This window comes from Coregonus clupeaformis, chromosome 8 (assembly GCF_020615455.1).
Source record: "Coregonus clupeaformis isolate EN_2021a chromosome 8, ASM2061545v1, whole genome shotgun sequence".
Lineage (NCBI taxonomy): Eukaryota > Metazoa > Chordata > Actinopteri > Salmoniformes > Salmonidae > Coregonus > Coregonus clupeaformis.
The window spans coordinates 42,080,989-42,103,837 of NC_059199.1; the positions used below are offsets into that span (position 1 = coordinate 42,080,989).

At 43.1% G+C, this 22,849-nt stretch overlaps 1 protein-coding gene across 2 annotated transcripts in view; it reads right to left on the minus strand.

Annotated features, from left to right (window-relative positions):
- Positions 1 to 259: 259 nt before the first annotated feature.
- The window catches only part of LOC121572066 (tubulointerstitial nephritis antigen-like), an 80,606-nt gene continuing 58,016 nt past the window's right edge, over positions 260 to 22,849 (minus strand). For both annotated transcript variants that reach the window (XM_041883943.2, XM_041883942.2), the window contains exons 9-12: positions 21,896 to 21,941; positions 15,417 to 15,540; positions 3,215 to 3,260; positions 260 to 3,103 (exon numbers count right to left, since the gene is read on the minus strand). In XM_041883943.2, the coding sequence (XP_041739877.1) occupies positions 2,945 to 3,103; positions 3,215 to 3,260; positions 15,417 to 15,540; positions 21,896 to 21,941 (375 nt within the window). In that variant the 3' untranslated portion in view covers positions 260 to 2,944. The remainder of the gene's footprint in view (positions 3,104 to 3,214; positions 3,261 to 15,416; positions 15,541 to 21,895; positions 21,942 to 22,849) is intronic.

Genomic DNA, 22,849 nt, shown 5'->3' on the forward strand with positions numbered 1-22,849 from the left:
ATGTATTTGCACCTCCCAAGAAAAGCACGAGCCAAACTCCACGGAGGGCCGAGTGTCTGCGGGTTTTCACTCCTCCCTTGTACTTGACTGATGAATTAAGGTCACTGATTAGTAAGGAACTCCCCTCACCTGGTTGTCTAGGTCTTAATTGAAAGGAATGATTTTGACACCCCAGCTTTAAAGCAACTGGTCGGGGGGGGGGGTTGTGTGTGAGTGTGTGAGACAAACACATCTCTCAAAGCAACTAATACAATAAGAGTACAACAACAGCAACAATAATAATATTTTCAGCATAATCGTAACACAGTGTACAGGTAGCCTAGTGGTTAAGAGCACTGGGCCAGTAACCGAAAGGTTGCTGGTTCAAATCCCAGACACGATGAGGTGAAAAACCTGTGGATGTGCCCTTGAGCAAGGCAATTAACCCTAGTTGCTCTGGATAACAGCTTCTGCTAAATGACTAAAATGTAAATACAGAGAATGAAATAGATCAAGACTATAAAACACAATGGGTCTAATATTTCAACCAGAGGCCCCCCAAAAAACAGCACTTATTTCATTAAGGCATTTGATAACCCATAAGGTTGTCATGTTGAAGGATCATCAAAGATGGTGGATAACTAAGATGGTTTCCTCAGGCCGTTTACCATTGAAAAAAATGTGTTCCGGTCTGTGTAAGTGGATGTTCCCTCTCTTGCGTGAACATGCCTTCCTGTGTGAGCTCAAGGCTCCTCCATAATGTCTGGCATGCTCACGTGAGAGAGGGAACAGCTGGCTCTGGTCTACTTAGTGTCCCCTCTCGCTCGGCCTGCCTGACCAGAAATAATTAGCCAGTGAGGTGGGGCCAATAAGTAGACCAGAGTGGCCCCGCCCTGACCAGAAAAAAATGAGGGAGTCAAGACTCTCTCTTTCACTTCTGTCTCTGGCATCATCTGGTGGTGGCCATTTCACCTTCTTCAAAAGGATGTTATTTCAATCAATCTCATGTTTTTATCAACCAGCTGATTTAATGAACGGAGTGTATTTTTCAAAGGCTGTTTTTTAAGCTCCTCGCTTGCTACAATTACATCTACACATATTATACATGCTTAATCTCTGCTTTCATACCTACTGTATGAATAGTAATAAGGGAGATTTATAAACGGCTGACCCACTAATATTATTTATAATGAAACGTTATGTTCAAGCAGTTGGCTTCAGTCAAGAGCTGTCATGGTCATGAGATTTAAGTTGATTTGATATCATTGGAAGATTGACTCCATCTCTTCCATAAACAGATAGATGATGTGGTACTGAAAACTCAAGAGAAATTTGGCATTGAATTTCATTTCCAGAGCTTGCTGAAACTTAATACTGTACTATGCACTCAGTGGGATTAACCTAATAACAAAACATCGATTTTTGGTAAATGAGGGGAAATAAATTATTGGTCAAAAGGACAGCTCACTAAACCCTCAACCCCACCTACCATCAAGCTTTAGCCCAACACCTTTTCCAGTGTAAGATTCTGCATTTTTGGAATGTGTGAAGATATGTGTGGCTATCTGCTGACAGTAATAGGAATACATTAATCAGTGATGTAGCTAGCGTGACTAAGACTTAGGCCCTCAGTGATAACGTTTAACTAAACTGTTGCACAAGTGGATTGTTAGTTTCTCTCGTCTCTTGTTGTGGGAACTGCCCAATCTGGTGCCTGTATCATCTACTCCTCTATCTCTCTGGTTCTCTCCATCCCAATCTGGTGCCTGTATCATCTACTCCTCTATCTCTCTGGTTCTCTCCATCCCAATCTGGTCCCTGTATCATCTACTCCTCTATCTCTCTGGTTCTCTCCATCCCAATCTGGTGCCTGTATCATCTACTCCTCTATCTCTCTGGTTCTCTCCATCCCAATCTGGTGCCTGTATCATCTACTCCTCTATTTCTCTGGTTCTCTCCATCCCAATCTGGTGCCTGTATCATCTACTCCCCTATCTCTCTGGTTCTCTCCATCCCAATCTGGTGCCTGTATCATCTACTCCCCTATCTCTCTGGTTCTCTCCATCCCAATCTGGTGCCTGTATCATCTACTCCTCTATCTCTCTGGTTCTCTCCATCCCAATCTGGTGCCTGTATCATCTACTCCTCTATCTCTCTGGTTCTCTCCATCCCAATCTGTCCCTAAGGGGTTGGCTTTCAAAATACACAACAACAGAGAAACACAGGGAGAGGGTTAACCATGATCAGAGATAGATAGCCACCTGTCATTGCAGCCAAATGGAAAGCCACTTGTCATGGAAGACAAATGGATAGCCACTTGTCATGGCAACCAAATGGATAGCCACTTGTCATGGCAACCAAATGGATGCCACCTGTCATGGCAGCCAAATGGATAGCCACCTGTCATGGCAGCCAAATGAATAGCTACACAATGAAAGAGAGGAGAGTGAGAGAGTTCAGATCAAGCCAGTCCATTCATCATTATAGCAGAGGAAGTGAAGACTTCAGGACAGAAGCAGGAAGTAGACATTCCATGCTAGGCTGAAGCCGAGGAATCCAGGAAGGATGGTCTTTGGAAAAGTGAGTCCTGAGGTGCTTATTGCTGTGTCCTGAAGCCAGGGGAGGCTCTATGAAGAAGCCCCTCTCAGCCTGCAGACCTGGAGCTTGTTTTGGTGCCATAAACCTTGAGTTGGGTTAGGGGGCGGTTGGGGTGTCAATACCCCTAGGCTGGCGTAAGGGGATATGGGTGCAAGGGGGTAAGGGGGTAAGAGTTGGAGTTCCTGGGGTAGTTGTTGTTGGTTTCCCCAAAGGTCAGAGTGGGAACTGGTTGAGTTGTTCCCCCAGAGTTTGTTATGGGGGTAGGGGAGTAAGAGCAGGGCCTCTGGGGCTGGTTGCTCCCCCAGGGTAGGGAGGGGAAGAGGGTATGGGGTGAAGGGTAGGTGCTGGGTTCCTGGAGTGTCTGTCTCTACTTGCGTCGGCGGTGATGGTGGTTCTGCATGTCTTCCATAGTGACCCTACCCCACACGCCAATCACGAACGCCTCTATCTCACACTCGTTCTCACCACGAGTGATACGGAAGTAGCCGTTCTCCCCCCAGTTCTTCCCCCACGAGTTGGCAGCGATCTGGAAAAGTCAAGCGTTATTAGAAAGAGTGGCACAGGTTAGAATGTAGATATAGTTTATATATAATAGAAAAGAGAGAGAATATGTGATGTGATAGGAACCCTTATTTACCCAGTACTTCTTTGTTGTCCCATCATAGTTCCTCTCCTCTCCCCACCTGGAACAGAACACACAGAGATGGATTACTGATATGATTATTTTCCACTAAAGGGCACAAACTGGAACTATGAACAATCGGACAATGAAGATGTGTGAGAACACAAACACGCAAGGGGACAAAAATATGATCTTTGATCATCATAATATGCATGCAGGTCGTTCCACCAACTAGGTGCCCTTTGAATAGTGTAACTTGGTGATTTTTTATTTTTTAATTTAACCTAATTTTAACATTCTGTCATAAAGACCACATATTCAACTTCATAAAAAAAACAGTTCTCCATCTCGAGGTTAAATAAAATATGACTATAGTAAGTGCCCATTAAAGTAACCGAGTAGACCGTAACAGTGTTGACGATTTCAATTTAAATCAGCCATAAATCCCCTTGTGAGAGGAGGAATGGAAGCTTGTTGTGTGAAGAGGGAGGGGCAATTGAATGCAAGCTTCACAAAAAAATCTAAATTGTGAAAACATTTCTAGCCTATTTATGGGTAACAGGGTTGGCGTGTTATGTTTGATCCGCTAAGTTTTCCACCACAAAACACCTGAAAATTGCCAGAAAGAGTAGAACCAGCACACCTGCTTTTACACTTTGAAAAAATTATTTAAAAAGGAATAGTTTCACCATATAAAAATGAGAGTTTTTTTTAAACTTTAAAATGAATCACTAATCAGATTAAATAAATATGAATCTTTAGAAAAGACTGTCAAAGCAACAAAATAACTAGGGCTTCACAATGATGGTGAAAACTTGTTAAATGGGTTCAAATCTTCCTACACTCTTATAAAAAAGGGTTCCAAAAGGTCCTTTGGCTGTTCCATAGGAGAACCATTCTTGGTTCCAGGTAGAACCATTTTTGGTTCCAGGTAGAATCTTTTTGGATTCCAATGTAGAATCCCTCTGTGGAAAGGGGACAGCCGATTAACCCTTTTAGGTACTAGATAGTACTTTTTTCCTAAGAGTGTAGAAGTCACAGGGCCATATCAAAATGCTGATTTATTGAATTTTCCATGTGGTTTATGAGTCAATATCACTATGAGGTGCCTTTGGTGTCCTCATCAGACTCACTCAGTCATCATGAAAATGTAGCAGAATAATGAAAGTCTGAGGTCTTATTATAAGTGGCCAAACATTTGCACACATATCAGTAGAATGATAAGTCTCTAAAAAAGTGTTTCCTTCATTTTATATATTTTTTTTCATTGGATGTATGTGATTTTGGCATGTCCCACACACTGCTCTGCTAACTACAGTGTGTGTAATAAGTGGTTAAATGATACTAAATCCAATTTTTTTTTACATGGTTTTACTGTCCACAATAAGTTATTTGATAAAACAAGTAATATTGATCATGTATATTGTATTTTCATAATCATATTGAACATTTTGCATGTGTCCCTGAAATTGCTGTCCACCCTGTCATTATGGGGTAACTGCCCCTTTAAGAAACGCACTGATGTTTTCAGTGACATCACTACGAGCATTTTGTCTTTCTTCAATGAAGGCTGAAGCAGTGTCTAGTTGCAGAGTAAGTATTTACACTTATGTTTCATAATTTTCATCATATTATGTGTGTGGTTGGATGTTGTCAAGCTTAACATGTCCACTCTGTCATAGTGAAATATCAATTGATAGAAAAACCTATCAGAACTTTGAAATATATTTGTAAAACAGTACACAGTCAGCTTGCTAACTGTAGTATGTTGCTAAGTGAAGGTCCACCATGTGCTCATTAAATGCTAACATTAGCCAAAAATTTCCACCCTGTCATTGTCCACCCTGTCAGCAAGCCTTCCATGACAGGGTGGACATGGTTCATGACAGGAAGGACATGTGCATAGTTTAGGCCACATACTGATAATGTTACACATATTACAACAGCTATTACACACATTTTATAACAGTACATGCTATACATAGTAAGAATGGACAATATGGACAATTTTTTTGCCGATATTGGTATCAGCAAACCTAGTTTGATAATGCAAGCCTAGTTTACCGGGACTGCCAATTAAAGTGTGTAAGGGAACATTTTGAATCGTCTTTTTTCAAGGAATGAGATCAAAAGGAGCTGAGATAGCAAGGAGATATCGGGAACGTCGTGATGCTGACCCAGACAGAAGAAGAAAGTACCTTGAGAAAGAAAGGGTCAAATGGAAAAAGACAGAGAGACTGGAAAGAAGAAGGGTGTCAATGAGCTCAGTGAGAGAGAGAAGAGGGCAAAAAGAAAGAAATGGAGAGAGGCAAAAAGTCAAGCCAGAGCCAGAAACAGGGCCAGTGCTTTGCTACAGTCAGAGACACCACCCAACTCCCCTGCTGAAACTCCTGAAAATCAGCATGATGCCAATGCCTTGCAGAGCCAAGGGTTACTGTCCTCAAGAAATATTGAGGAAATGTCTGAAGCAACCATGTGTGACCCGAAAGCCAAGGTCTGTGCTTATGGTGAGTGCAGTGAATGCCTCCTAACTTGTCACCCGATGCTGAAAACCCCTGGGGAAGAGAACATTCGTTTATCTCAGTGGATGACAGAGAAGATCAAGAAGGATGAGAAGGTGTCAACAATAACAGTGAAAAGGGAGATAACAACAACAGAGCATGAGCTTAACACAGATTTCCAGGAGAGGCTTCTCCATTTTAGAGCCATGTCTTCAACATTAAATGGCAGTTTGATTCCTACAGGGAGCTCAGGAGGAGTCTGAAGCACAATGAGTCCCTCTTGCATATAGATTTTAGCGAAAATTACTCATGTAAGTACAGCGAAGAAATACAATCTGTGCATTTTGGAGGCTCACACAAGCAGGCCAGTCTGCACACTGGAGTGCTCTACACCACTGGTGAATAAGCGCCACACACCTTCTGCTCCATATCACCCTCCAGAAGACACGACCCTGTGGCCATCTGGGCCCACCTTGATCCAGTTCTGAAGGTAGTGAGAGAACGACACCCTCAAGTCAGCACACTTCATTTTTTTCAGCGATGGGCCTGCAACGCAGTATCGACAAAAGGGACATTTCTTCTACCTCTCAACGGAACCCTACAAGTATGGCTTCAAAGAAATAACGTGGAATTTCTTTGAGGCTAATCATGGGAAGGGGGCACCAGACGGTGTGGGTGGGGCCCTCAAGAGGTCAGCAGACCGGATTGTAGCCCATGGAGGAGACATTCCTGATGCCCAGAGCTTGTATAACAAGCTGAAAAGCCTGGACACATCTGTCGAGCTGTTCTTCATCCCAGAGAGGGATATTGAATCAAAGCCTGAGGTACCTGCAATAGCTGCCATAAAAGGCACTGAGAATCCACCAAGCTATCAGTCTGACACCCGGCCAAATGAAATACAGAAACATTTCATGTCTGTGTAAAAGGGAGGAAGGTGTTTTGGACTGCCCCTGCTTTAACCTTCAAGAGGTCACTCTAGCTAATGTTCCTGTTTCATCTGACAAGTCCCCAGCATGTGGAAAGACACCAGATAATCCTAGGAGACCAGAAATGATTGAGGTAAAGCACATTGGAGAGTGGTGCGTCGTTAATTATGACAATGAAGCATACCCAGGTATCATCATGGATGCAGAAGGGCACAGTGTGAAAGTTAAGTGTATGCAACGCCATGGCATAAACAAGTTCAAATGGCCAAGTCTTCGGGACGACATCTGTTGGTACCATGACTGGCAGGTACTTTGCCTAATACCAGAACCACAGGCTCTGAACAAGCGCTCTGTACAGATTGAAGTGTCTGCATGGAAGTCTGTGGAACAGCAACTGCAGAACTGAGCCATGTCTCTGCAGAAAGGGAGAGACTGTTTGGAGATGCGTCCAAGTGATCTTTCTGTAATATTCTGTTTTTTCAAATCAACTGTTCTCCACTTAAAAAACATTTTTCTTCTTGTTCTACAGTTGAATGTTTGACTTTCACTGTGCAGAATGATGTACATAGTTTAACGCTAGAAGTCCACATTAATGTCTCATTTTGGGCATCTTTATTCAGTGGCTGCATGCAGGTAGAGTGGATCAAAAACAGTCTGTTCAACTTGTAATTTCCCCCTACATGGGAAAAGGCATTTTTTACATCATTTTCTTGCATTGTTCCTTGCATTTATGAGGCCATTCAATGACATTTCACAACGTGTCCACCCTGTCATGCCCAGGGTCCACCCTGTCATATCACTGTCCACCCTGTTATTTTCATGTTCTATGAAAATAAACAAATTATTTTCACAAGTTAGCAAAATCTTTTGTGTGATTCCTTTATAAACAAATGAGGGCCAAATAGTATTGTTTGAAAGTTTGACCAGATATATTTTTGTTAGATTTTATTTAGAAAAGAAAGTGCAACTCGCAGATTTTATAGAGAAACAAATAGTTTGCCATAATTTCATTATTATCCAAATACTTTTCCCATAAACTAAAATATATTATTGAGAAAGTGACTAAATAGTTTTCTGAAAATGTACGTTTTATAATCACTATGTAATTACAATGTATTTATTCTGCTTTGAAATTGTCCATGACAGGGTGGACATATTCTGCTGTTTGCATGTAAATTGTCTGCTTGCAGTTAATTTATAAAAAGTGTGGGAGCTTGACCAATATGCATTTCTAACAGCATAACATATACTTAATACAATGAATATGAAGTTCAATGGAAAATCTCAGCTTTTTGGGGGGGAAATGGGGAAGTCTCAAAGGCACCTTATGGTGATATTGACCCTTATATTAATGGGCACTTATTTAATATAAAATGTAATATCTGTGCACAATTCTACTTAAATATGAAAGGGACGCAAAAGGCACTGATTTTCAATCAGGAAGGCCATGGTCACCGCCCGACTCCTGTCATCTCACAGACAACAACATTGCTGAAGGTCGAGCGAGGCTCTCATAAATAAACCTTGCCCCTGCAGAGCTCTCTCTCTCTCTCTCTCTCTCTCTCTCTCTCTCTCTCTCTCTCTCTCTCTCTCTCTCTCTCTCTCTCTCTCTCTCTCTCTCTCTCTCTCTCTCTCTCTCTCTCTCTCTCTCTCTCTCTCTCTCTCTCTCTCTCTCTCTCTCTCTCTCTCTCTCTCTCTCTCTCTCTCTCTCTCTCTCTCTCTCTCTCTCTCTCTCTCTCTCTCTCTCTCTCTCTCTCTCTCTCTCTCTCTCTCTCTCTCTCTCTCTCTCTCTCTCTCTCTCTCTCTCTCTCTCTCTCTCTCTCTCTCTCTCTCTCTCTCTCTCTCTCTCTCTCTCTAAGTCCAAGGCCCATACATTCCCATCCTTAGCTTCTGGTCCTATCTGGCAGTTACCCCTGCATCTCAGACCGACCTTCCCTCCCCCGCTCCAGTTCTATTCCCATCCTGAACACCAGGCCCCAGGGCCTCTAGGAGCCTCCAAAGGCAACTTTGTCCTTATCTTTTATAAGAGAAAAGGAATGCTGGGAAAGAGATCTGATGTTTTGAGTCGTTTCCAACTCGGTAGCCTGCCACCAAAACATTGCCAACCTTCAATCAGCAAGTTTCTTTATTAGTCGAGTCTGGTTCGGACAAGAGTTTAAGGGTCATCATGCTCTGAATAGGCAAATACAAACAGCTGTACACACATCACAATCATCTGAAATAGATAGAGGCTGGAGGGTCAAGGATTTGGGTTTTGGGAGGCCAAAGCTTTCCATCCATGGGGCTGTGTGTGTGTGTGTGTGTGTGTGTGTGTGTGTGTGTGTGCGCCTACTTGTGTGTGTGGGTGCTTATGTGTGTGTGTGTATACGGGCAAAGCCAGAGAGCCAGACAGAATCAAACCACTACGGAGCCCTTATCTCCCCCAGTTAGCGTTGTTCCTCCAGGACAATGAGGGACATACCAGTGCTCCCCTACCCTACCCCTGACCTCCGCCATGGGCCTGATCCTCTCTCTGTCCCATACAGTTGGAATCAACGCCCCAGACAATGCCTTTTCCACCAGAGTGGACCTCAATGCGCTAAACACAAACTTTCCCAGGCCCTTGGCTTAATAGAACACACTGCAGCGGGATTTTGGCTGTAAAAACATTGATTGGTGTGATGGTCAGGCTCTACGCACCCTGGCCCTCCTTTCTTTCCCCCACCCATCCCCAAATCCATAGCCTCGGTGCCCCCCGAGCCTCGTGTTCGCAGCCCAAACCAGCGAATGAACCGCAGTGTCAGCGGAGGAGGGGGGAGACAAGCTTCAACCGTCATCATCATCAGTGGAGCATGCTGCTCAGACCAGACACCAGCAGTGTGCCAGGACAGACCAGACAGGACAGACTAGACAGGACAGACCAGACACCAGCAGTGTGCCAGGACAGACAGGACAGACCAGACACCAGCAGTGTGCCAGGACAGACAGGACAGACAGGACAGACCAAACACCAGCAGCGTGCCAGGATAGACCAGATTCACTATGAATCCCAAATGGCACCTTATTCCTTATATAGTGCACTACTTTTGTGCAGAGCACCATGAAGGGAATAGGGTGCTATTTGGGACTCAGCCTTATGCTATTGGCATTGATATACCGAGACCCTAGACCTAGACTTTACTGAGCTAGAATATATAGGATACTCATACAGCCACACAGTGCCTTCAGAAAGTACTCATACCCCTTGACTTGTTCCACATTTTGTTGTGTTACAGCCTGAATTCAAAATTCATGAAATATATTTTTTTCTCACCCATCTACACAAAATACCCCATAATGACGAAGTGAAAACATGTTTTCAGAATCTTTTTAAAATGTATTGAAAATGAAATACAGAAATATAATTTACATAAGTATTCACACCCCACAATCACATTTGGCAGCGATTACAGCTGTGAGTCTTTCTGGGTAAGTCTCTAAGAGCTTTGCACACCAGGATTGTACAATATTTGCACATTATTATTAAAAAAATTATTCAAGCTCTGTTAAGTTGGTTGTTGATCATTACCAGATAAGCTGATATTAGTCAAAACTGTAACTAGGCCACTCAGGAACATACAATGTTGTCTTGGTAAGCAAATCCAGTGTATATTTGGCCTTGTGTTTTAGGTTATTGTCCTGCTGAAAGGTGAATTTGTCTCCCAGTGTCTGTTGGAAAGCAGACTGAACCAGACTGAACCAGGTTTTCCTCAAGGATTTTGCCTGTGCTTAGTTCTATTCAGTTTCCTTTTATCCTATAACACTCCCTAGTCCTTGCCGAAGACAGGCATACCCATAACATGATGCAGCCTCCACCATGCTTGAAAATATGAAGAGTGATACTCAGTGTTGTGTTGTATTTGCCCCAAACATCACGCTTTGTATTCAGAACATAAAGTTCAATCCTCAGTTTTCTCCTATCACAGTCCTTAAACTCTGTAACTGTTTAAAAGTCACCATTGGGGGCCTCCCAAGTGGCGGTCTAAGGCACTGCATCGCAGTGCTAGAGGTGTCACTACAGACCCAGGTTCATTCCCGGGCTGTGCCACAACCGGCCGTAGGACAGTGCACAATTGGCCCAGCGTCGTCCGGGTTAGGGGAGGGTTTGGCCGGTGGGGCTTTACTTGGCTCATCGTGCTCTAGTGACTCCTTGTGGTGGGCCGGGTGCCTGCTGGCTGACCCCGGTCGCCAATTGAATGGTTTTTCCTCTGACACATTGGTTAAGCTGGGTGTATTGATACACCATCCAAAGTGTAATTAACAACTTCACCATGCTCAAAGGGATATTCAGTGTCTGCTTTATTTTAATTTTATTTTTTTACATCTACCAATAGGTGCCCTTCTTTGCGAGGCATTGGAAAACAGATGTGGTTGAATATGTGTTTGAAATTCACTGCTCGACTGAGGGACCTTACAGATAATTGTATGTGTGGGGTACAGAGATGAGGTAGTCATTCAAAAGTCATGTTCAACACTATTATTGCACACATTGTGTCCATGTAACTTATGTGACATTTCTACCCCTGAACTTATTTAGGCTTGCCATTACAAAGGGGTTAAATACTTATTGACTCAAGACATTTCAGCTTTTCATTTTGTATTAATTTGTAAAAATGTCTAAAAACATAATTCCACTTTGACATTATGGCATGTTGTGTGTAGGCCAGTAACAAAATCTCAATGTAATCCATTTTAAATTAAGGCTGTAACAAAATGTGGAAAAAGTCAAGGGGTGTGAATTATTTCTGAAGGCACTGTATACACAACTTACAGTAGGTACCTTATATAGCCTACATAATCTAATATAACGATACACATAACATACATGTGAAATACATACTCACAAACAACCAAGCAAACAGAGCACTCACTTGTCAGACACAAACCAGGAATAGGTAAATAAATTATTCAGACATGCCCCCTGGCTATGAAGTACACCACAAAATTGCTAGTAGACACCACACACTCACAAAGAAATGCTCACAGACAAACACACACATTACGAAAAGTTAAATTATACATTATCATATGAGACCCAAACAGAGCCAGCAGGACAGGGCAGGAAGTGGATCCCCCATGGTCTGTTTCTCTTCATCAATGGCCGATCAGATAAGGAGCAGAGAAACTGCCTCCATGACAGCTCTCAGCGGCTCTGCTCAAAGTTCGTCTTATTCAACTGGCAGCATTGTCCAAGCCAAAGTCAGCAAATCCTCCAAATCCAGTTTTGATTTTGTGGCTTTAGCATTATATTATAAATAGGGTTAAGTGCCTTGCTCAAGGGCACTTTGACAGATTTTACACCTTGTCGGCACGGGTATTTGAACCACTGACCTTCCGGTTACTGGCCCAACGCTCTAACTGCTAGGCTACCTGCTGCCTTTACAAGGGGAAAGTGTGTTCATAAAGCATATAATTCCTAATCCTAGTCACAAATGTTGTAATGTCTAGAACAGACAGCCCAGACAGACGGTACTCAACGAATACCTGATGTCTCAGAGTAGACTAAATGATAATGAGAGTATTTGGCCGGGATGGGGTGTTGGGGATTGAGGGTAAGAGAGGGATGGGGTGTTAGGGATTGAGGGTAAGATAGGATGTGGTGTTGGGTGTTGAGGGTAAGAGAGGATGTGGTGTTAGGGGTTGAGGGTTGGGTGTAAGAGAGGGATGGGGGATTGGGGTTGGGAGTAAGAGAGGATGAGCTGTTGATGGTTGGGTGTAGAGTGGCTTGCGAAAGTATTCACCCCCCTTGGCATTTTTCCTATTTTGTTGCCTTACAACCTGGAATTAAAATTGATGTTTTTTTCATTTGATTTACACAACATGCCTACCACTTTGAAGATGCAAAATATGTTTTATTGTGAAACAAACAAGAAATAAGACCAAAAAAAAGAAAACTTGGCACATCTAGTCACTGGGATTTTTGCCTATTCTTCAAGGCAAAACTGCTCCAGCTCCTTCAAGTTGAATGGGTTCTGCTGGTGTAGAGCAATCTTTAAGTCATACCACAGATTCTCTATTGGATTGAGGTCTGGGCTTTGACTAGGCCATTCCAAGACATTTAAATGTTTCCCCTTAAACTACTTGAGGGTTGCTTTAGCAGTATGCTTAGGGTCATTGTCCTGCTGGAAGGTGAACCTCCGTCCCAGTCTCAAATCTCTGGACGACTGAAACAGGTTTCCCTCAAGAATTTCCCTGTATTTAGCACCATCCATCATTCCTTCAATTCTGACCAGTTTCCCAGTCCCTGCTGATGAAAAACATCCCCACAGCATGATGCTGCCACCACCATGCTTCACTGTGGATGGTGTTCTCGGGGTGATGAGAGGTGTTAGGTTTGTGCCAGACATAGCGTTTTTCTTGATGGCCAAAAAGCTCAATTTGAGTCTCATCTGACCAGAATACCTTCTTCCATATGTTTGGGGAGTCTGTAAAGCCCAGCTCTGTGGAGTGTACGGCTTAAAGTGGTCCTATGGACAGATACTTTAATCTCCGCTGTGGAGCTTTGCAGCTCCTTCAGGGTTATCTTTGGTCTCTGATTAATGCCCTCCTTGCCTGGTCCGTGAGTTTTGGTGGGCGGCCCTCTCTTGGCAGGTTTGCTGTGGTGCCATATTCTTTCCATTTTTTAATAATGGATTTAATGGTGCTCCGTGGAATGTTCAAAGTTTCAGATATTTTTTTATAACACAACCCTGATCTGTACTTCTCCACAACTTTTTCCCTGACCTGTTTGGAGAGCTCCTTGGTCTTCATGGTGAGGCTTGCTTGGTGGTGCCCCTTGCTTAGTGGTGTTGCAGACTCTGGGGCCTTTCAGAACAGGTGCATATATACTGAGATCATGTGACACTTAGATTGCACACAGGTGGACTTTATTTAACTAATTATGTAACTTCTGAAGGTAAATGGTGCACCAGATCTTATTCAGGGGCTTCGTAGCACAGGGGGTGAATACATATGAACGCACCACTTTTCCGTTATTTATTTTGTATAATTATTTGAAACAAGTAATTTTTTTCATTTCACTTCACCAATTTGGACTATTTTGTGTATGTCCATTTCATGAAATCCAAATAAAAATCCATTTAAATTACAGGTTGTAATGCAACAAAATAGGAAAACGCCAAGGGGGATGAATACTTTTGCAAGGCACCGTAAGAGAGGGATGGGGGGTTGGGGTTGGGAGTAAGATAGGATGGGGGGTTGGGGTTGGGAGTCAGAGAGGGATGGGGTGTTGGGGGTTGGGAGTCAGAGAGGGATGGGGTGTTGGGGGTTGGGAGTCAGAGAGGGATGGGGTGTTGGGGGTTGGGAGTCAGAGAGGGATGGGGTGTTGGGGATTGGGAGTCAGAGAGGGATGGGGTGTTGGGGATTGGGAGTCAGAGAGGGATGGGATGTTGGGGGTTGGGAGTCAGAGAGGGATGGGGTGTTGGTGGTTGGGAGTCAGACAGGGATGGGGTGTTGGGGGTTGGGAGTCAGAGAGGGATGGAGTGTTGGGGGTTGGGAGTCAGAGAAGGATGGGGATGGGGTGTTGGGGGTTGGGAGTCAGAGATGGGGAGAGAGGCAGCAGGAGCTGGGAAGAGGGCAAGGTGATGAGTGAAGATGGAGAGAACACTGTCTGGGAGGAGGTGGGCGCTCCTTGTAGAAGTTTCCCTTAGGCACAGATCTAGGATCAGCTTACCCTCCCCAAAACCTACCGTCATCTATTGATCTCTAAACATCTAAACTGACCTTTCATCAGAGTCTATGGACAACTTCAATACCCTTCTAGGGAGACAGAAGGATTGGGGTGGGGAGACAGAAGGATTGGGGTGGGGAGATAGAAGGATTGGTGTGGGGAGACAGAAGGATTGGGGTGGGGAGATAGAAGGATTGGGGTGGGGAGATAGAAGGATTGGGGTGGGGAGACAGAAGGATTGGGGTGGGGAGACAGAAGGATTGGGGTGGGGAGACAGAAGGATTGGGGTGGGGAGACAGAAGGATTGGGGTGGGGAGACAGAAGGATTGGGGTGGGGAGATAGAAGGATTGGGGTGGGGGAGACAGAAGGATTGGGGTGGGGAGACAGAAGGATTGGGGTGGGGAGAGAAGGATTGGGGTGGGGAGATAGAAGGATTGGGGTGGGGAGATAGAAGGATTGGGGTGGGGAGACAGAAGGATTGGGGTGGGGAGATAGAAGGATTGGGGTGGGGAGACAGAAGGATTGGGGTGGGGAGACAGAAGGATTGGGGTGGGGGTGGGGAGACGGGGCGGGACAGGGGTGGGTAGCTAGGCTATCCAGGTGTGTAGTGTCTGCTTGCCTAGATTTTGTTCTCTCCGCGGTAACTAGGGGGCTTGTCTGGGGAACAGAGGATTGGAGCCAAGGTGTGTCTCAGAGTCTCAGAGCGACCAACAGACCGACAGACCGACAGACAGACCGACAGACCGACCGACCGGCAGAGCGACCAACAGACCAACAGACCGACAGACCGACAGACGAGGAGGGAGGGAGGGAATCTCTTACTCACACTGAACACAACACACCTGTGGTAGCATGCAGGTCTGGGAGTGTTTACGGGTTGATGTTTTTTTATTTGAGAATTTGGTAAATGCTCCAAATACTATACTTCATCATCTAAAAATGTTAAAATATAATAAAATATGAATGCATTGACTTGAATACTGAATCCAAGACATCAAAAGTAATACAGTCATTTTCCTATCAGTGCTGCCTCTTCCATACTATACAATGGATAAAATACATTACAAAGCTCTACCAGATGGGAGATGATTGACAGCCTTACCCTGTGATTCTGACGGAGTGTGTGTTGTGTTTGCGGTAGTGTGGTGGTTTGGTGAAGCTGACGTCTGTGTGTTTGTAGATCCCACTCTTATAGACAAAGAAGTCCTCGTGGACCTCCAGGATGGCTGCAGAATACACAGGGGGGAAAAAAATAATCGAAGGACTGGATACACAAGAAGAAAAACACATTATCGATGGACTGGATACACAAGAAGAAAAATTATTATAGATTAACTGGACACACAGAAACACACACTTTTTACAGCCAAACAAATATATAGCTTTTCAGATGGTTATAAAAGGACCAAACAAAGACAGTGTCATGCCTCAATATTGTTGAAAAAACATAGATAGAATCAACTTTACCTTTGACCCTAATCAGGTAGGGACTGATTCAGACTTGAGATAAGTACTTAAGTAAAACATGTTAAAAAAGTCTACTTATCTCAAGAATGAATAGGGCTCATAAAGCACAGCTGTAGTTCCAAGGTAACCAACTTAGACTCCAACCTTGAACATCAGGCAAAGTGTTTATATGCTTGACTGATGGCAAAGAGAGCTCAACCATATAATTTCCTTCTTGCACTAAACTGAAAGTAATACACCACTAGGAAAAAATGAATTCAAAAGCTAATTCAATTTCCTAATTTCTTTACTTCTTCTGAGGACAGTTTCCCATTTCCCCTGAGAAGAACACACCCAAACATCAGAGTGCAGCTGTGGTGTTGGGCCTCTTTGAACCGGTGCACTATAAACCCTGAACTCCCTGTGACTTTCTCATTAGAAACCCCACTGGGAAAAACAATCTGGAATGCTCAACTCCCACATTTGGAAGGACTACCTGTTCTTACTGGGCTACCGTTCTCTTTGTCTCTTACTGCCAGACAAGTACACACTGCTCTCTGGCAAAGGTAATGACAGAAATTCAAGGGAGACAAAAAAAGGAAAACTTGTCGACGAGGCCAATGTTTCTGTCCTGCTGTTTGGAACAATACAACAAGGCTGGCACAGGCTCACAGACTACCTGCACAGTCACACGTACACACATTCACAAAGATATACAGTGAGTGTACTAACACTCATACACAGTCTTTACATTCCTCTATTTCTCATTCTTTATTTCTGTCCTGTTTATTTTTGCCATTGTGAAGACAACCATGTATAAAGAATAGCATCAGGAACACCACATGTATCCCGCTGGGATGTTTGTGACCCAGGTCAAATTGGGGTCACAGACATCGGTCAAAGGTCAAATCCCCTACCTGAGGCCTCACCTTCTTACACTTTTACACTTTTCACCTCTTGTCAGACAACGTGAAGCCCGTGTTCAGAAGACAACGTGAAGCCCGTGTTCAGAAGACAACGTGAAGCCCGTGTTCAGAAGACAACGTGAAGCCCGTGTTTAGAAGACAACGTGAAGCCCGTGTTCAGAAGACAACGTGAAGCCCGTGTTCAGAAGACAACGTGAAGCCCGTGTTCAGAAGACAACGTGAATCCCGTGTTTAGAAGACAACGTGAAGCCCGTGTTCAGAAGACAACGTGAAGCCCGTGTTTAGAAGACAACGTGAAGCCCGTGTTCAGAAGACAACGTGAAGCCCGTGTTTAGAAGACAACGTGAAGCCCGAGTTTAGAAGACAACGTGAAGCCCGTGTTTAGAAGACAACGTGAAGCCCGTGTTTAGAAGACAACGTGAAGCCCGTGTTCAGAAGACAACGTGAAGCCCGTGTTTAGAAGACAACGTGAAGCCTGTGTTTAGAAGACAACGTGAAGCCCGAGTTTAGAAGACAACGTGAAGCCCGAGTTTAGAAGACAACGTGAAGCCCGAGTTTAGAAGACAACGTGAAGCCCGAGTTTAGAAGACAACGTGAAGCCCGTGTTTAGAAGACAACGTGAAGCCCGTGTTTAGAAGACAACGTGAAGCCCGTGTTCAGAAGACAACATAAAGCCTGTGTTTAGAAGACAACATAAAGCCTGTGTTCAGAAGACAACATAAAGCCCGTGTTTAGAAGACAACATAAAGCCTGTGTTTAGAAGACAACATAAAGCCCGTGTTTAGAAGACAACATAAAGCCTGTGTTTAGAAGACAACATAAAGCCCGTGTTTAGAAGACAACATAAAGCCTGTGTTTAGAAGACAACGTGAAGCCTGTGTTTAGAAAATAACATAAAGCCCGTGTTTAGAAGACAACATAAAGCCTGTGTTTAGAAAACAACAAAGCCTGTGTTTAGAAGACAACATAAAGCCTGTTTTTAGAAAACAACAAAGCCTGTGTTTAGAAGACAACATAAAGCCTGTGTTTAGAAAACAACAAAGCCCGTGTTTAGAAGACAACATAAAGCCTGTGTTTAGAAAACAACAAAGCCCGTGTTTAGAAGACAACATAAAGCCTGTGTTTAGAAAACAACAAAGCCTGTGTTTAGAAGACAACATAAAGCCTGTGTTTAGAAGACAACATAAAGCCTGTGTTTAGAAGACAACATAAAGCCTGTGTTTAGAAGACAACGTGAAGCCTGTGTTTAGAAGACAACATAAAGCCTGTGTTTAGAAGACAACATAAAGCCTGTGTTTAGAAGACAACATAAAGCCTGTGTTTAGAAGACAACATAAAGCCTGTGTTTAGAAGACAACGTGAAGCCTGTGTTTAGAAGACAACATAAAGCCTGTGTTTAGAAGACAACATAAAGCCTGTGTTTAGAAGACAACATAAAGCCTGTGTTTAGAAGACAACATAAAGCCTGTGTTTAGAAGACAACATAAAGCCCGTGTTTAGAAGACAACATAAAGCCTGTGTTTAGAAGACAACGTGAAGCCCGTGTTTAGAAGACAACATAAAGCCTGTGTTTAGAAGACAACATAAAGCCTGTGTTTAGAAGACAACGTGAAGCCCGTGTTTAGAAGACAACGTGAAGCCTGTGTTTAGAACTGCTTTGCATTATAGAAAGGAAGAGGTAGTTCAGATGTGTTTTGTTTTTTAATACTAGCCCTTACAGTGAGGGAAAAAAGTATTTGATCCCCTGCTGATTTTGTACGTTTGCCCACTGACAAAGAAATGATCAGTCTATCATTTTAATGGTAGGTTTATTTGAACAGTGAGAGACAGAATAACAACAAAAAAATCCAGAAAAACGCATGTCAAAAATGTTATAAATTGATTTGCATTTTAATGAGGGAAATAAGTATTTGACCCTCTCTCAATCAGAAAGATTTCTGGCTCCCAGGTGTCTTTTATACAGGTAACGAGCTGAGATTAGGAGCATACTCTTAAAGGGAGTGCTCCTAATCTCAGTTTGTTACCTGTATAAAAGACACCTGTCCACAGAAGCAATCAATCAATCAGATTCCAAACTCTCCACCATGACCAAGACCAAAGAGCTCTCCAAGGATGTCAGGGACAAGATTGTAGACCTACACAAGGCTGGAATGGGCTACAAGACCATCGCCAACAGCTTGGTGAGAAGGTGACAACAGTTGGTGCGATTATTCGCAAATGGAAGAAACACAAAAGACTGTCAATCTCCCTCGGCCTGGGGCTCCATGCAAGATCTCACCTCGTGGAGTTGCAATGATCATGAGAACGGTGAGGAATCAGCCTAGAACTACACGGGAGGATCTTGTCAATGATCTCAAGGTAGCTGGGACCATAGTCACCAAGAAAACAATTGGTAACACACTACACCGTGAAGGACTAAAATCCTGCAGCGCCCGCAAGGTCCCCCTGCTCAAGAAAGCACATATACAGGGCCGTCTGAAGTTTGCCAATGAACATCTGAATGATTCAGAGGAGAACTGGGTGAAAGTGTTGTGGTCAGATGAGACCAAAATGGGGCTCTTTGACATCAACTCAACTCGCCGTGTTTGGAGGAGGAGGAATGCTGCCTATGACCCCAAGAACACCATCCCCACCGTCAAACATGGAGGTGGAAACATTATGCTTTGGGGGTGTTTTTCTGCTAAGGGGACAGGACAACTTCACCGCATCAAAGGGACGATGGACGGGGCCATGTACCGTCAAAATCTTGGGTGAGAACCTCCTTCCCTCAGCCAGGGTATTGAAAATGGGTCGTGGATGGGTATTCCAGCATGACAACGACCCAAAACACATGGCCAAGCAACAAAGGAGTGGCTCAAGAAGAAGCACATTAAGGTCCTGGAGTGGCCTAGCCAGTCTCCAGACCTTAATCCCATAGAAAATCTGTGGAGGGAGCTGAAGGTTCAAGTTGCCAAATGTCAACCTCGAAACCTTAATGACTTGGAGAAGATCTGCAAAGAGGAGTGGGACAAAATTTATCCTGAGATGTGTGCAAACCTGGTGGCCAACTACAAGAAACGTCTGACCTCTGTGATTGCCAACAAGGGTTTTGCCACCAAGTACTAAGTCATGTTTTGCAGAGGGGTCAAATACTTATTTCCCTCATTAAAATGCAAATCAATTTATAACATTTTTGACATGGGTTTTTCTGGATTGTTTTGTTGTTATTCTATCTCTCACTGTTCAAATAAACCTACCATTAAAATTATAGACTGATCATGTCTTTGTCAGTGGGCAAACGTACAAAATCAGCAGGGGATCAAATACTTTTTCCCCTCACTGTACATAAGAGCAGATGCTTGCTGATGTTAACATTTCTTTAGCCAGGTGTTTTCCAGGTGACACATTTGGGTCAAAAATAATTGTGTCAGGAATGGTCAAGATCTTAGGACATTGTCAACATTCTTGGAAAATCATAGGTAAATCATTAGAATCATAGGTAAATCATTAGAATCATAGGTAAATCATTAGAATCATAGGTAAATCATTAGAATCATAGGTAAAGGGGCAGCAGGTAGCCTGGCGGGTAGGAGTGTTGGGCCAGTAACCGAAAGGTTGCTGGATCGAATCCCCGAGCAAGACAGTTAACCCACTGTTCCCCGGGCGCCGATGACGTGGATGTCGATTAAGGCAGACCCCACACCTCTCTGATTCAGAGGGGTTGGGTTAAATGCGGAAGACACATTTCAGTTGAATGCATTCAGTTGTACAACTGACTAGGTATCCCCCTTTCCCTTAAATCCTTAGAATCATAGGTAAATCATTAGAATCATAGGTAAATCATTAGAATCATAGGTAAATCATTAGAATATAGATAAATCATTAGAATCATAGATAAATCATTAGAATCATAGGTAAATCATTAGAATCATAAGTAAATCATTAGGGCGAAGGTAAGATATCTACATATGAAGATGTATGAACTGAACTGAGGCCAGGGTTGGAAGCTACACTATAAATAGTCCAAATCACTGGGGTTTGAGCTTTGGTCTACGTAGAGTTATCCCTCTAAGCTAAAGCCTCTAGGGGCTGACAATTGTTTTTAGGTCTCTAGCATGTTCAGCACATTACATACCCTACACAAAGATACTCTTCCTCCTGAGTATCAGTCCAACAATGGCATGATGAGTCAGAGCCCAAACATCTGGTACGCACATCCTCTCATACACAATTATTTTATTTTATATATGATATGTATTTTATTGGATTTTCTCACACAACAATGTCACACAGGTTCTTGACAGGATGACAGCAATAGTTGGACAGGCATAGCAATGTTGTAAACAGTTTCAATTTGTTATAAAGTTGTACCTTGAAATATAATTATTAAGACATGAAATATCCAAACATACGTTCAACAATCATACCACAGTCAGTGTTGGGGAAGCTACTCTGAAAATATACTTTACCAAGCTACCAATTACTTCACACTGCAAGAAGTTAAGCTACACTAAAGCTACCCTTAAGAAAAACAAAGTTTACTGAACTAAAATTACATTGAAAAAGAAGACAAACAAGCTACTGCAAAATGTAGTTAAATTACTAGTTGAACTACATTTAGTTCACTACTCCCCAAAACTGACCACAGTGCAATACTAAATATAATACATTTAATATAGCATACTATATATAATATTATAAACTGGGTGGTTTGAGCCCTGAATGCTGATTGGCTGACAAACATGTATTTTTACTCTAATTCTGCTCTAATTACATTTGTAACGCGTTTATAATAGCAATAAGGCACCTCGGGGGTTTGTGGTATATGGCCAATATACCACAGCGAAGGGCTGTATCCAGGCACTCCGCGTTGCGTCGTGCTTAAGAACAGCCCTTAGCAGTTGTATATTGGCCATATACCACACCTCCTCGGGCCTTAATGCTTAATTAAATTCCACTATAATATAATATTAAACACGTTCTGTAACCAATAATGTGATAATAGCCCGACTCCGATCCTCCGCCCAATCACTGGCAAAGGATCTCTCATACCCAATCCTCCTCCTTTAGCAAAACCCAAGGTTTTGTTGCCCTTCTGAATTCATTCATAAAACCAAGAGATTGCTCTGAACGTCACAGCAAACACACATGGTACCAGTAGCTCATTCTGTTACAGCTGCTGATAGCAATCACACACGCACACACACAGTCATCATCTAGATCATCCTACCTTGCACTGGGCCGTTATCCACAATCTCCTTCATGATCTCCTTCTCCTGTGAAGAAACGAGAGACGGACAGAACTGTGATTAGATTAAAGGAAAGACATGGAGAGATCTGTAATTAAATGAAAGGAAAGAGACAAGGTGGAGGGGATATCAACATAAATTAGTAGACCATGTAGTAGAACAGCGCCACATCTCTCAATGCATGGCTTAGTGGCTTGAGAGGTCATAGAGGAAGAGAAACATGCTGCAATGATTTCCAACATCAGGCATAATTTATAATGATTGATAATGAGAGGTAATAAACCACAGGTAGGCTGTAGCTCAGTCGGTATCCTTTGATTAGGATATAAAACAAGTGGGTGCATGTGGATTCTTTTACTGCTCATGGCCTCTGGAAACTGTTAGGTGGAGTCCCAAATGACCCCCTATTCCCTATATAGTGCTCTATTTTGACAAGGGCCCATTGGGATCTGGTCAAAAGTAGTGTACTTTGAAGGGAATAGGGTGCCATTTGGGACACAGCCTTAATGTAATAGCTACAGGCTTTCCAGTTGATCTACTGTAGCTTACTTCAGAGAAGGAGTTGTAACATTCCCTCCTGCTACCCCCTCTGGTGTCTTTCAGGGTTTCCCAAACTTGGTCCTGGGGCCGCCTCTGGGTGCACTTTTAGTTTTTTGCCCTAGCACTACACAGCTGATTCAAATAACCAACTCATCATTTTGATTTTTATAAAAAATAAAAAAAAATCACCTTTATTTAACCAGGTAAACCAGTTGAGAACAAGTTCTCATTTACAACTGCGACCTGGCCAAAATAAAGCAAAGCAGTGCGATAAAAACAACAACACAGAGTTACATATGGGGTAAACAAAACATAACGTCAAAAATACAACAGAAAATATATATACAGTGTGTGCAAATGTAGCAAGTTATGGAGGTAAGGCAATAAATAGGCCA